Raw genomic sequence first — 16016 nt, 5'->3', positions numbered from 1 at the left:
TTGTTTGTTCATTTTCTGATTCTCTCTCAGCAAGTTCATTATTGGTGTATAAAGAGCTACTAACTTGTTTGTTGATTTTCGTATCCTGATACTTTGATGAATTTGTTTATCAGTTCTAAGAATTTCTTGGTAGATTCTTTAGGATTTCTTAGGTGTAGAATCATGTTATTTGCAGACAGGAATAATTTGACTTCATCATTTCCTATTTGTATCCCTTCTCTCCCTCTTGCTTGATTATTCTGGCCAAAGTTACCATTACTATATTGAATAAGAGTGGTAAGAGTGGGCACTCTTATCTTGTTCCTGATTTTACAGGAAATGCTTTCAGTTTTCCCCCATTTAGTATGATATTGGCTTTGGGTTTGTCAGACTCAGATTTCTGAACTGCTGGGATTACAGGTGTGTGCCACCACATCCAGCCCTTGACCATTTTTAACATCATTCTTTTGAATTCTTTGGTTTTTAATCCATTTCAATATCTTTGAAGTCCGTTACTAGAGAAATATAAATTTTGAGAGAGTCATGTTGCTTTGTTTTTTTCACATTTCTTATGTTTCTACGTTTAGATTTGTATCTCTGCTGGGATGGATCTCTCTTCCAATTTTATGTGTGGGCCCTCTTAAGGAACAGCTGTCTCTTGATTATGTGTCCTGGGGTGTCATTTGGTTGTATAGTGTTGTATTTAATTCCATCTGGACTTTGTACTAGTTTCCTTGTTACTTCTTGGCTGTGATTAGGAGGTTTTGACATAGATCATACTGGGTCAGAACCTGAGGGTCACATTTTCCCTGTAGTTGAATCTCTGGCAGTTCCGGTTGTATGTTATAGACAGCAGAAAATGTGAAGGTGCCCTCTGTGATTATCCCTCCAATTTTATCAGCAGTGTACAGTCTGAAAAGGCATGGGAACAACCTATATAAAGGTCCATTGTAGGTGCAGTCTCCATCTTTGTGTTGTTTTCTCTCTGCTGAAACTATGGGGGTAGATGTGCAGGATCATGTCTTCAGCCCCCAGTCCCAACCATGCCTTCTTAGGACTGGGTTGTGAGCAGGAGCTTTTATATCTCCTGTTTTGTTGAAATATTTGCCAAGATTCCCCCAGCAGAAATGCATTCAAGGAGAGTTTCTCAACACACACCCAGGGCTAAGCTAATGCTGAGTATTACAGCACATCTGAGTCTCCAGAACCCTTTGTGAAAGCCATTCGGAAGTCAGAATAACTCTGCACTGGGTCAGGAGGCACAGGCAGACCTTCTACAATCCACCACCCACAACTCTGACACTCTGAGACCCAGTTCCCATGTGCCTGCTCAGTCCCCTGTTCTTCAACAGGTCACCAAACCACCAGCTTAATGGGGAAGTGAGTTCCATTTTCTTCTGTGTCATTAACTGGTCATCCATTGTACAGATTTTTCAGAAGGATTGTTTCAGTTACATTCCTCCAGGGTCAAACTGGGTAATGATAGTCAGCAACTAAGACAGTGCAGCAATGCCTGCTCTGGGTTCCTGGGGAAAGAGAAGAAAGCTCAGATATGACCTCTCAAGCTACTCCCCAGTATAGTACTACAAGCATATGTTGAGAATTTCTCTCAAACCAGCCTGTTTGCAGATCCCCAAATAGCTGTGTTCTCATTATCCCTTCGCACTGTGCCAAATTCTGTGCTAGTTGTGTACACTTCAGCATTTTCCCTCAGTCACTTACTTCAGTGAGCAATGCTCTCCAGTAGTTGTTTTTTTTTTTTTTTTGGTTCCTTTTTTTTCTTTTTTTCTTTTTGTTCTAAAGTCACTCTTCAGTCAGTGTCACCTCGATATTTGTTCCTCTGTATTCTCTCTACACATACTTTTAAATTTTTCACTTTGTCTTTGATATTTATAATTTCACTATAATTTCTGTAGTTATGAGTTTGGGTAATCTATTAGCCTTTTTAACATGAAATATTTTATTTTTTAGTTCTCTGAATTAACAAGAGCAATATAATGTGTGATCTTTTGTTCCACATGATTTAATGAGTTTGACTTTTCTGATCCAACAGTTTGCATGTTCAAGCACTAATCTATCCAAGTTTAGCTGCTTTCTTGGTATTTCCATGTGTTTTGTATTTTGTAGGTTTTCTTCATTTCCTTATTCTAATAAAATTCAATTCTGTGTTTTTTTTTTCTTTTGCTTGTGAGGTTTCCAAGAGAAACACAGTGAATATTTGTCTCTCAGCTATTACCAAAGTTTTGAAGATTTTCATTTACATTTACATTTTGAAGGTTTTACTTTAATAGGAGAAAAACAAGAGAAATGTCAGTTGATGAGCTTTTCTCTGTTTTACATGAGCATCCTCCTATCTTTCAAAGGCAAAACCTACAAAATCCCCTCATTTTTTCCTCTAGTTAAAAGTTTTAGGCACTTTCCAGGTTAACTTTAACATTTTTCAAGTCACAGCTTTAAAAATAGCATTACCTGTCTAATAGCATTCTTGCATGTATATTAATGACTTTACATTTTTTAAGTTGTAGATGGACACAATACCTTTATTTTATTTTATTTTTAATGTGGTGCTAAGGATCGAACCCAGTGCCTCACACAAACTAGGCAAGCGCTCTGCCAGTGAGCTACAACTGAAGCCCAATGATTTTACTTTTGAGCCTCTTTATATACGGGTATTAGTTGGCTTTTAATTGCTGTGACCAAAACACCTGACAAGAATAACTTAGAGGAGGATAAATTTATTCTGAGCTCCTGGTTTCAGAGATTTAGATCATGGTGGGCTGAATCCAATGCTCTGGGCCCATCTGGCTGGTGGTGGCCAGGAAGTAAAGAGAAGAGGGTAAAGGCCAGAGGAAGATAAACTCTTCCAGGGCACACCCCCAGTGACTCGCCTCCTCTAGGTTTACCCCACTTGCCCAGTTACCACCCAGTCAGTCCACTCAAATTAGGATGGACTGATTAAGTTATAGCTCTCACAATCCAATCATTTCACCTCCAAGCATTTCTGCATTAACACAGGAGCTTTTGCGGACACTTCATATTCATTGATGGTTTACACAATGACAGCTATGTATAGGCTGTATATTCTGCATAAGAACATATCTTACTAAAGAGATATACCGTAAGCCTGCTATTTATACTATTTGAGATGCAAGAATGTAAATCTTGTGTAATAGGGAATCGTGATCTATCTAATTTATTTGCATCTGTCTCTAACACTGTCCAAATATAGAAGACATTAACTCAGAGTAACCAAAAGATTAACTGAGAATTACTGAAACCATCTCATCAAATTACAGCTGTGTAGTTGGCCGTCCAGTTAACTCCAAGGAACAACATATATAGCTTTGTATACTTTACAATAAGATTATGGTTTTATTTCAAAACTTCCCTAAGAATTTATTCAAATATTTAATCAAGAGAATGACTTGTCTGAATATGTCCTTGATTTTCCCCATTATGTTGAACTACTGTGCATCCAAGCAATTTTTATTCCACATCTGTGTGGCTGGTATTATTAACAGCAAAGAATTCATAAACTTTATGCCTAACACTGCCCAAAATTCAGGCCTTCAAGTAGGTGATCTTGTCAACTCTATTTAAAAGTGGTTGCTCTTTAACAACTCCTCTCAGCTGATTGCCTACCTCCAGCTGGTCTTGCCATAGGAGTTGCCTTTTTCTCCATTTCAAAGTCCTGCTGAATTTCCTTCAGCTGCTTTGTTTTGTCTAGTTGTAAGGATGTGAGGAATGAGCAATGAAGTGGAAGAGCTCAGTGAAAAAGAAAGGAGAAATATACATTTTTTCTGTAGGTATAGTTACCAGTTGTATCCACACTGAAATAAACCCTCCTTTAGTAGGAAGCATGGTTCCCCTCATAATTCTTTACTAGAATATTAAGTATCTTTCCAGGTCACAACTACTCCTTGGAGTATTTTAATGTACAATCAGTCACATGGTGTCTTTTCTTTTTCTTTTTTATTTTTTCTTTTCTTTTTTTTTTTTTTTTTTTTGAGAGAGAGAGAGAGAGAGAGAGAGAGAGAGAGAGAGAGAGAGAGAATTTTTAATATTTTATTTTTTAGTTTTCAGCAGACACAACATCTTTGTTTATATGTGGTGCTGAGGATCAAACCCGGGCCACACACATGCCAGGCGAGCACGCTACCGCTTGAGCCACATTCCCAGCCCCGTATCTTTTCAATCCTATCAATTTTATTTCCTGTCTTAGAATATTCTTAACTTTGAAACATTAAAATAATTATTAGGAAATTGATAAACTAGCTAAATGTAATTAAAATTACAAAAAGGTATAGAACCTTTTACATTTGCTTTTAGTGTAGAACAAACAGCTATACTCTAGTAATTGCTAGTCCTTAAATATATCTTAAAATCTGGCTTCTTAAGCTGGGAGAGGTTCTATGAATTTGCTACCAGATGTCTCCTGAACATGAAATTTTGTGTGTATTATATTTTTCTTCTAGAAAGAATAATAGTAGCTTTAATTATTCTCAGAGTCAGAGGTTTTTGAACTAGAAAAAAATTATAACTATTGTCTTATAGTAATTGGTAACTAGTTAAGAGAAATATCAGAGAATTAAAATGTAAGGGTTTGGGCTAAGGTTATAGTTTAGTGGTAGAGCACTTACCTAGTATGTGCAAGACTTCCTGGGTTCAATACCCAGCACTGCCAAAAACAAACAAATAAACAAATGGTGATTGGTTTAATTTACAATGCCTTTTAAATTTATCTATTTCCTTTTAGAAAGTGATATATATTGCAACACAACAATTAGGCTTACAACACTGGTCACCTCAGAAAGAGAAGATCATTCAGTTTTATAATCAACTTCAGGTAAGTGCAAAATAGCATTTGGTAAATTTTGCCTGGGTTTTAATAGGTACAGTCAAGGAGGGAAATAACAACAGTTATAATGAAAGAGGGCTATTATAATATTCTTAAAACTGAGGGACATTGATTAACTGTCCCCTTAGACTTTATCATTTGACCCCTGATCATAACTCTCAACAAATTAATCTTTTCACCTTTATCCCCTTAACAAGTTTTTGTAAAAACCCTACAAATATGGTGTTAAATATTCTACATCCCATTGCTATACCTTCTTTGAATCATCCATGAATGAACTATTTGCAAAAACAGTAGAATGTACCTATCTCTGATTACTAGTTAAAACTGTACATCCTTTCAATGTTTTTAGCCCTGACTTTTCAGATTATGTAATGTACTTATTTTTCAATTGGGTTGTTCATCTTTTTCTTAATAAACATAGATTTTTTTCATCACATATTTTTTAAAAATATTTTTTAGTGTTGACAGGCCTTTATTTTATTCATTTATTTATAGTTGGTGCTGAGAATTGAACCAAGTGCCTCACACATGTGAGGCAAGCACTCCACTACTGAGCCACAACTCCAGGCCTTCATCACATATTTTTATATCATAATTCTATGTTTATATGCATTGCAAACACATTCTCTTAAATAATTGGCTTTTCTGAAAAGTCTGTGGTGTTGACTTATAAGAAGACATTTTTAGTGCAATAAGGTCCACCAGTCTTTTTCTTTATGATCTGCATTTTTCATATCCTATTTTTAGAAATTTTTAACACTATTTTTGGAAATATATTTTCTGTAATTTTTTCCTAAAAGTTTTAAGTTATTTGTATTTTCCATTTTTAAATTGTACAAAATTTATTTTTCTTTTTTTATATTTATTTATTTTTCAAAATTTATTTTTCTTAAAGACATCAGATAAGGATTCAAAAATGGATAATCAATTTTCCCAAGAGTTTTCCTCACTGATTTGCTGCTTCTATAGTATATCAAGTCTTCATGTCTAATAGGGTTTTCTTTATTGCTTTTTTCTATATTTTGTTCTTTGGGTCTATTTCTCTGTTTCTATCCCTATACCACATAGTCTTAAATATCATAACTTTTTAATAGCTTAAATATTATAGTTTTTCATATCTGGTGGTAACTAATTTCCCACATTTGTCATTTTTGAAGTTTTCTTTCTTCTTTCGACCTTTTCTCTTTCAAACCAGTCGTGAACTTCTATCAAAATATCCTATTCAGATTTTGAGGTAGAATTTAACTATTAGTTATGACGAGAGTTTTCAACTTGTGATATTACATCTTTTCCTCCATACGCGTATTTGTCAAGACTTTATGTAGCTTGTCAAGTTAACCTGCCACTGGTTCATATTGGCAAAAGACAGTAGAATCCTTGGTCAGAGACAAAACACACAACAATAGCAGTAGCCACAATAATATCTTCTATGCCAGTTCCTTAAGACTTACTTCCCACACTAAGTCATACCTGTAGGTAGGTCATACCTGCACATGTGGTAAGTTGGGTTACAGGAGACCCCTGAGTTTAGGAATCCCCCAATTTTGGAAGGGTACTAAGGGCAAAAAAATGCCCAACCTTTGTCCCTGAATGAGACATTATTTTTAAATTCTGGGTAGCAAATAAATTTGCCCTCATGTAATGATGTAGCTCAGTGGTAGAATACATGGGTTTAATTCCTAGCATATACACACACAAAAAAATAAATCCTGTATCCTGATAGGAGACACTGTTTGCTATACAAATATTTTTGAAAAGATAAATTCTGGATAAAACTGCCAATGCTTCTGCTCAGAATATATTTAGAAATCTTTCAGAAACACCTAAAGCATTGCCTCCCAACATCTGCCCCTCATTTATACATCCACTTGGCTTCTGATCAAATTTCCTCATGAGTGCACTATTCTGTTGACCACTCTGATTAATCTTACTATCAGGGACTAGGACCAAAAGTACATTCATTTTAGCTCATACCAGACAAAATTAAGGCTTCTGTTAATAGGATACCAAATAACAGGATAAGGCCAACCTAAAGTATTGATCTCAATCATTCCTATCCAAGGTCTCAAGCCCAAACAGTTGAACATATTCCATAAACCATCAGAATCTACCTTAGAAAATCAGATGGATTTCTCCTTAAGTTTCTGTATTGACCATGCCTGTTGATCTCTGAAGCATTGATCCATACTTAGCAATATTTATTGTGAACTGCACAGATTTTTGCCTTTACCCACAAGGATAAAGTGTCTAGTGCAATTTTATTATTCATAACAATAGTAGCCAGTGAATTGAGGCTGATCTGAATGCCTTACAAGGTCAAGGTGCTATTCTCTTAAATCCTGGATGCTTGCCATTCATAACTACCCTTAAATTGTAGTTACATTGTTTTTAAGGAGGAGTCAGATTAATATCTGACTTTTATGGGAGAAATGCAACACTAAGGGTGCACATGTTTCACTCAGAAGGAAAGTGGGTTTTTACAGTTACTGGGTTTCCTAAGTGGAACCTATGGCACTTCAAGGTGAGGAATGGTACAGGTTGACTGTCCTCCAACATGGGTTCTCAATTCAACTCTAATACTTAAATCTGGTTCTTATTTTTGAAGTGACTGGGTGGACAGTCAGTTTGCCATGCCGTCAGCATGTCATTTATCATTCCTTGGAATGATCTAGCACTAGGAACAGAGATGAGAAAGACATTCAGGACATCTGGAGGTATTGACAGAGTTTTGCTCAGGAGATGCAAGAGCTGAGCCCATCCCTGCTATTTCTGATAGACTCTCCAGTAAAGTTAAGCAGAATAATAATTAAATCCTGTCAGTTGAATTAAAGATAGTCCCGTCAGGGCTTTTGCCTTTTTGAAGAAGGTTAGAAAGACACATATGAAAGACAAAAGATATTCTATATCCCTTCTTGCCCTCTGATCCCCCCAGAATCTGAGGCATTTCTTCTAGGTTTTTTTTTTTCTGTCCCTATACTACCACAACACTGGTGTATCCCATTTCAGTAATTTTAACCATAGTAATTTTCCAAGCATCCCCTGCTTGCACCCAGACCTCTCATTTTGAAGGATTATATGCAAGAGGAAGAGGGATATTTTCATGAAATTTACATTGGTAATGTACTCAGTCAAGTTGTCATTATCCTTGTGATCTAATACCATATCAATCTAAGAGAATCTAGCTAGTTGAAACAGGATTAAATTTGACCCTTCTAGTCTTCATTTTTATCATCCTATCACATGGAATATGTATCAACCAGAGTGTCATGGTGTTGTCATTAGGGAGAAGAAAAAAGCACCATGCCCAGGAATTTTCAGGACTGAATCCCAACTTTTAAAAATATGTCTATATAATTCCCCATATCTTTTATACTAATCTTTACTCAAGAAGCAGATGAAAGGACATGATCTTTTCCTGAAGACACATTCAGTGATTGAACTTCCTTGATAAGATACACAGGCAAAGATAATGTGGGGGAGATAGAATCAAACTGAGTAAATTTTTGAGGAGACTGTTTCAATACTTAATAATACCAGATGCTTGTGGACTTTAGGGAGTGTGAAAGGTCCATCAAATCCCTTGATCATTTTCCCATTGTTTAGTGACTTTTGTGATAAAAGGTACACCATTGTCAGATTGCAATGGTCCAGAAATCCACACATGTAATACAAATTAGTTTCAAGAAACAATGATATGGCCAGAGTCTGCTGATTAGATAGGAATATCAACCCCATACCTTAAATAATTTCAACATTAGTGAGACATCACCAATAGCCCTTTGGGGAATAGAGATCTAATGTCATCAATGTGCCAGGACTCTCTTGAGTTCATGCCCTATTTATTGTGGCTTCCCTCCCTGTGAAACAACTATATCAACTTTTGGCAAGAGTCATTAAGTGTGGTAGTAGCTTCTGCATCAGAAACACACAGTTCTTTATTATGATGGTGTTGTTTTAAGGTGAAAATTTTAGAATGTTCACTTGCAATGTTCAGATGTTGGATTCACATGGAGGGTATAGCAATATGGACCTGGTAGGCTCAATTAGCAGGTTGGTTCTGGGCAATATCATCAAAAATGAACCATGGGTCCATGAGTGAATCAGATTAGTTGGTCATCAGTCATCATTTATTTCCACACTTCACAGCCTCAAGCAGCGGTGGGGGGGTGGGGGACAGACATGTTTAATCTTCTAGATTGAATTTTTTTTTCAAGTGGCAGACCAAATATCTAAGCCATTGGTAAAACCCAAGAGTCAGAGTTGTGTCCACCAAGTAAAGTGAACAAATCTTCTGACTCTGAGGCTGACCAGTGAGATGCCTAAGGGTTCAGTTTAGCTGAACCATCAGTAAACCAGACCCAGGCACTTTATCCAGGGAATCTTTATGAATCAAGGTCTCATTAAACCAACAGTGTTATTCTAAAAAGTCAAGTGGGGGATGAAGTTTACCCCAGGGAGACAGCTGCCACATTTTCATGATTCACTTGAACAAGGCTAGCTGTGTTTTTGAATATTCAATTTCCATTTGATAAGAAAGGCTTTTTGGACCATTCTCACCTTGCCAAATGTAGCATCCAGGACTGTCTGATCAGAGAATTACAAGAACTCTGTGAGGCTACAGAGACTGTAAAGTTAGTGAATATATATTCTATCTTTATCCATATTTGAATTTTAATGTATATTTATGTCATTATTTTAAAAAATAATAATTTCCTTAATGCTATTACAATCTTCCAGAAGACATTGTGACAACCAAATGTTTTAGTCATCTCAGGTTGCTATGACAAAAATCTATAGAATGGGTAGCTTAAACAACATTTATTTCTTACAGTTATGGGGGCTGGGTAGCTCAATATCAAGGTACTGGCAGATTCCATGTATGGTAAGATACTCATCCTGGCTTGTAGATGGCCTCCCTGCATTCTCATATAGTGCTGAGTAAGATAGAACACATGCAAGAGCAGAAGACTCCTGATGCTTTTAGCATTAGCCTATCTAAGTAAAAGCAGAAGTCAGATTATAATGGATTGAACAGAGATTTGAAGGAAGAGTCTGTGGATATAAGCAGATTTTTAAAAATAAACTTTAAATTATTTATTAATGTTAATTTTGTTTTAGGCTTGCGTTGGTGTGATGTTAGTGGGCCCAACAGGTGGAGGAAAAACAACAGTCAGAAGAATTTTAGAAAAAGCATTAATACTATTACCAGTTGTAGACATGTTATCAATTAAGCAAAGGGAATCTTATTCAAAGGTAAATGTTCCTCTAAATAAAATGTTTCCCCTATGTTCATATTTTCTACTTATATTAACATTTTATCTTTTTTCCATAAATATTTTCATTACTTATTACACTTATTGCTAGGAATTTGATAGTTATGTATCATTGTAATGATACAAACTAGTGTGAAATAAAACTATTAAATTGTATATTTGTTTTGTATATTTTGTATATTTGTTTTGTACTTAGTCACTTTTCTAAATGGATTGTAAGTTTCTTTTTTGGTATCAATTAAATCATCATCAAATCAAAATAATTTTTTGTCTCTTTTCTAATATTTATGTTACTTATATGCTTATCTTACTGAATTGATTAACCAAAACAATGTTAACTATAGTATATGTTCCTTACTTTATTAGGAATGCATTTAATATGAAGCTTACTCTTGACATCTGACAAGTATTTTTTATCATACTTTGGAAATTTCTATTCCCCCAAACTTTGTTGTTGTTATTGTTGTTAGAATTTATTAACTGATTTTCAGCTAAAATATTCAGTTAAAATATTTTAACTGGTTAATGTAATAAGCTATGTTGATGGATTTACAAACATTGTTATCCTTGAGTTTTTAGAATAGCTCCTAGTCAAGATCCATTTTTATGCAGTATAAAACTAGACTCCAGTAAACATTATATGATTGAGTTACTTAATTTAAATGTATTCTAAAAGTTTTAGAAAGTCAGGTTCTGAGTTGTGTGAATCTTTTTCTCTGTTAGTATAAGCTATCCTGCTTAAAAATCATTTGTATAGTACTTTATCTTTTATCCTTTCCTCTAAATTTCCTTTCTCAACAGATTTCAGTAAGTTCTTAAGCTATATTATAATTAAAGAGGTACATTATCTCAGCAATAATAATAATAATCATAACTCATATTTGAAGAGTACTAAATATGGGTCCAATACTGTGCTAAAGCACTTTTGTTTAAATTATCTCATTTAATCCTCACAACAATGTTATAGGAAATAATTAAAAACAGTTTTTTAGTATAAAAGTAGTATGTACAATTGTGAGAAGTTTGGAAAATAAATAAATAATAATGACCAAGAAAGAATGAACTGAAAACATTTTTTTTTGTTTTACTACAGTTTTGAAAAGTATTCACTTAGAAAATTTAATCTTCTGCACTTGAAAATTTTGAGCTACTATCATTATGAACTGCTGTCCTTAGTGTCATCATATAGGATCTATTTACCTTTAATACTGCAGTGCTCTAAACAAGCCACAATCAACTTTCAGAAATACACTGACATTGCACCAACACCAAGAATTCCAAGCTTAAGTTTCATAGTGCAGGAGAAGGCAAATGTGCATCCATATGCCCCTGGTAAATACACTGCTGCTATTTATCTTTTAACAGTGTGATGAACAGAATTATTCCATGCAAATCATGCAAAAAAAAGTCATAAGCCAATTTGGGGGACTAAAAAATAGAATGTGACAATTATGTGGTAATGAAGATTATACGGTGAAATATCGTAGATGAAACAGAGACCAGTTCTTCAGGCAACACCCAGACAGATTATAATGTTGCAAATAAGATGTACTTGAGTGACTATTCTGACAAAGTTTTCTACTCCCTCTCTCATTTCTACATCAACCCTGGTTCCAGATATATCACATCCCATCTTAAATATTGTGTTCCTAAATGCAGCACATTGAGATTTTCACTCTGCAACATACACCTCAGATAATTATTTGTAATGTTTAGAACTTTTTAAAATAATGATTTATAGATTGTGGATAATTTTAATTAATCAATTTTTACTGTTTCTTGTAAATCACCACGTTCATAGAGATTTTTTCTTTGATGGAAAAGTCCCCCTAAATCATTTTGTTAATACTGCACAAATCAAAAAATTGTACTATAATGTATTTTTAAACCACACAGGATTCATTCCAGATTTCAGTAAAAAAAGGAAAAGTAGATCTTTGTGTCTTAAATCCAAAGTGCATCACTCTTAATGAACTATATGGACAATTGGATCCTAATACTATGGAATGGACTGATGGCTTATTATCAGCAACATTTCGAAATTATGTGTATTTAAATACAAATTACTCAAAGAAAAACATGGATATTGGACTAAAGTCAAAAATCTCAGGTTTATCTGCTGTAAGTACAGAATGAATATTTTTATTTGCTAATATGGATTAAGTACTTATGCAATGATTAATATTAAAACATCACTAGATACCTTTTAGTTTAAAAGTAAATTTAAAGGATTATGAACAGTTTTTTAAAAAAGAAAATTATAAATTATTTTTAAAAAAGAAAATGTGCCATTGCACTTTAAAATGGTCAGTAAACAACTGAGTGAAGTTAAAGGTTTTGCTTTGAAAGAAACACAAAGTTAATTCAATTTAAATAGAAAATAATATAGTGATCCTAGCACCAACAATTTACCTTACAAATTAACAAGGTAAAAAAAAATATTTCAGAAGAAGTGTGAACTAAATATTTGATACAAAATTCATCAATGAATATAAATGGCAGAAATTTGAAAAGTTGTATTTTTGTTAGTAATAAGTAAGGCTACTGATAAATTTCATTAGCTAAAATATGTTAACAAACAGTGATAGTTGAAACCAAGCAGATTAGTAAATATAAAAACAGAAAAACAACATTCTACTACATTGTAAAATATAAATTCCTATATAATTTTGGAAGTATAGTCAGCTCTATCAAATGTACTATATATTCTTTCCTCCAACCCATGAAAATAAGCTTATCAATGTATTCTTTTGTAGATTCTAACTTTTCAGGGATATCTTGATAGAATTTCTCTTGTCTAAGATTACTCTGTTTCAGGTTGAGCACCCCTATTCTGAAAATCAAAATCCAAAATACTTTAAAACCTGAAACATCAATGCTGACTTGATGCCACAGTGGAAAATTCCATACCATGTAACTTGGTTTATGCACAAACTTCTTTTAAAACTATTTTTAGAAGTTACCTTCAGGTTCTATGTATAAGGTATATGTGAAACATAATTAATTTTTTATTTAAACTTGGGCGGCCCATCCTCTTTAAGTGTATGCAAATATTCCAAACTCCAAAACACTTCTGATCCCAAGAATTTCTGATAAGGGATACTTAACTTGTATGTTGATGGTTACTTAATTATATAAATAAATATTTTTAAAGCTTTTATCTTTTTTTTTTTAACAGAGGAAGAACTTTATTAGCAAGCGAAAGGTAAAGATACACACTTTCAGAGCAGAATGCAGGAAATCTGAGTGAGATGCCTACCAAGATTAAAGTTGAGTTTTTATTAGGGTACCCAATTAGGTGGAATGTGTGTGAGCAAAAGGTGCTGCATTTCACTCAGGATTGGAAATACTGCACAAAATCATATTTTCCTATTAGGGGTCTGGTCTAATGTAGGTTTCAGTTCACATCCACATCTTTGGCAATTGGTGATTGGGTGATTGGGTGATTGGGTGAGAGCATCAGACACAAGCCTTCAAAGTTAATGTTCTCTTTCTATTGAAGTCTTCTTTATCTTTTGCTGCATTCCAGAAAACTCATAAGGAATTGAAAGGTTACCAAGTAACATTCCATTGTGTATATATACCACATACTCTTTATCCATTCATCTATTGAAGGGCATCTAGGTTGGTTCCACAACTTAGCTATTGTGAATTGTGCTGCTATAAACATTGGTGTAGCTGCATCCCTGTAGTATGCTGTTTTTAAGTCCTTTGAGTATAAATCAAGGAGTGGGTTAGCTGGGTCAAAAGGTGGTTCCATTCCAGGTTTTCCAAAGAATCTCCATACTGCTTTCCATATTGGCTGTACCATTTTGCAGTCCCACCAGCAATGTATGAATGTGCCTTTTTCTCCACATCCTTGACAACATTTATTGTTCCTTGTATTCTTGATAATTGCCATTCTGACTAGAGTGAGATGGCATCTCAGTGTAGTTTTAATTTGCATTTCTCTAATTGTTAGAGATGATGAATATTTTTTTCATATATTTGTTGACTAATTGTATATCACCTTCTGAGAAATATCTATTCAGTTCCTTGGCACATTTATTGATTGGGTTATTTGTGTTTTTTTTGGTGTTAAGATATTTTGAGTTCTTAATATATCCTAGAGATTAGTGTTCTATCTGATGTGTAAGTGGTAAAAATTTGCTCCTAAGCTGTAGGCTCTCTATTCACCTTGCTGATTGTTTCTCTTGCAGAGAACAAGTTTTTTAGTTTGAATCCATCCCATTTATTCACTCTTGATTTTGTTTCTTGCCCTATAAGAGTCTTATTAAGGAAGTCGGGGCCTAATTCAAAGTGATGGATATTTGGGCCTAGGTTTTCTTCTATTAAGCACAGGGTCTCTGCCTTAATTCCTGGGTTGTTGATCCACTTTGAGTTTTGTGCTTGGTAAGAGATAGGGGTTTAATTTCACTTTGTTGTATATGGATTTCCAGTTTTCCTAGCACCATTTGTTGAAGAGGCTATCTTTTTTCCAGTGCATGTTCTTAGCACCTTTGTCTAATATAATATAATTATAGTTTTGTTGGTTAGTCTCTGTCTCCTCTATTCTGTACCATTGGTCTACCAGTCCATTTTGGTGCCAATACCATGGTGGTTTTGTTACTATTGCTCTATAGTATAGTTTCAGGTCTGGTATAGTGATGCCACCTGCTTGACTTTTCTTGCTAAGGATTGCTTTAGCTATTCTGGTTCTCTTGTTTTTCCAGATGAGTTTCATGACTGATATGTAGGTTTCAGTCCACATCCACATCTTTCTATTTTTATGAGGAATGTCATTGGGATTTTGATTGGAACTGTATAAAATGTGTATAATTCTTTTGGTAGTATGGTCATTTTGACAATATTAATTCTGCCTATCCAAGAACAAGGGAGATCTTTCCATCTTCTAAGGTCTTCTTTAATTTCATTCTTTAGCATGCTGCAGTTTTCATCGTAACAATCTTTCACCTCTTTTGTTGATTCCCAGGCATTTTTTTTTTTTTGAGGCTATTGTAAATGAGGTAGTTTTCCTAGTTTCTCTTTCTGAGGATTTGTCACTGATATACAGAAATGCCTTTGATTTATGGGTTATTGATTTTGTATCCTTCTACTTTGCTGAATTCATTTATTAGTTCTAGCAGTTTTCTGGTGGAATTTTTTGGGTCTTCTAGGAATAGAATCATATCTTTGGCAAATAGTGATAATTTGAGTTCTTCTTTTCCTATTCATATCCCTAATTGTTCTGATTAGTGTTTCAAGAACTATATTAAATAGAAGTGTTGAAAGAGGGCATCCGTGTCTTTTTCCAGTTTTTAGAGGGAATGCTTTCAATTTGTCTCCATTTAGAATGATGTTGGCCTGGGGCTTAGCATAGATAGCTTTTACAATGTTAAGATATGTCCTGTTATCCCTAGTTTTTCTAGTGTTTTGAACATGAAAAGGTGCTGTATTTTGTGAAATGCCTTTTCTGAATCTATTGAGATGAACATATGATTCCTATCTTTAAATCTATTGGTGAGATGAACTACATTTATAGATTTCTGTATGTTGAACCAACCTTGCATCCCTGGAATGAATCCCACTTGATCATGGTGCACTATCTTTTTTAAATATGTTTTTGTATTCCATTTGCCAGAATTTTATTGAGAATTTTTGTATCTATGCTCATTAGACATTGATCTGAAGTTTTCTTTCATTGATATGTCTTTGTCTAGCTTTGGCCTCATAAAATGAGTTTGGAAGTATTCATTCTTTTTCTGTTTCATGAAATAATTTGAGGAGTATTGGTGTCAGTTCTTCTTTAAAGGTCTTATAGAACTCAGCTGTGTATGCATCTGATCCTGGGTTTTTCTTGATTGGTAGGCTTCTGATGGCATCTTCTATTTCATTGCTTGAAATTGATCTGTTTAAATTGTGTA

The 16016-nt window shown here is 34.2% G+C and overlaps 1 protein-coding gene across 1 annotated transcript in view; it reads left to right on the top strand.

The window, feature by feature from the left end:
- Dnah14 (dynein axonemal heavy chain 14) overlaps window positions 1-16016 on the top strand; it is a 343676-nt gene that overhangs the window by 147934 nt on the left and 179726 nt on the right. Inside the window, exons 35-37 of the mRNA XM_076872908.1 lie at window positions 4736-4825; window positions 9959-10093; window positions 12022-12234. Coding sequence (XP_076729023.1) covers window positions 4736-4825; window positions 9959-10093; window positions 12022-12234 — 438 coding nt within the window. The remainder of the gene's footprint in view (window positions 1-4735; window positions 4826-9958; window positions 10094-12021; window positions 12235-16016) is intronic.

This window comes from Callospermophilus lateralis, chromosome 13 (genome assembly GCF_048772815.1).
Source record: "Callospermophilus lateralis isolate mCalLat2 chromosome 13, mCalLat2.hap1, whole genome shotgun sequence".
NCBI lineage: Eukaryota > Metazoa > Chordata > Mammalia > Rodentia > Sciuridae > Callospermophilus > Callospermophilus lateralis.
The sequence above is the reverse complement of the archived record's forward strand: the minus strand, read 5'-3'. Positions and strand labels throughout refer to the sequence as shown.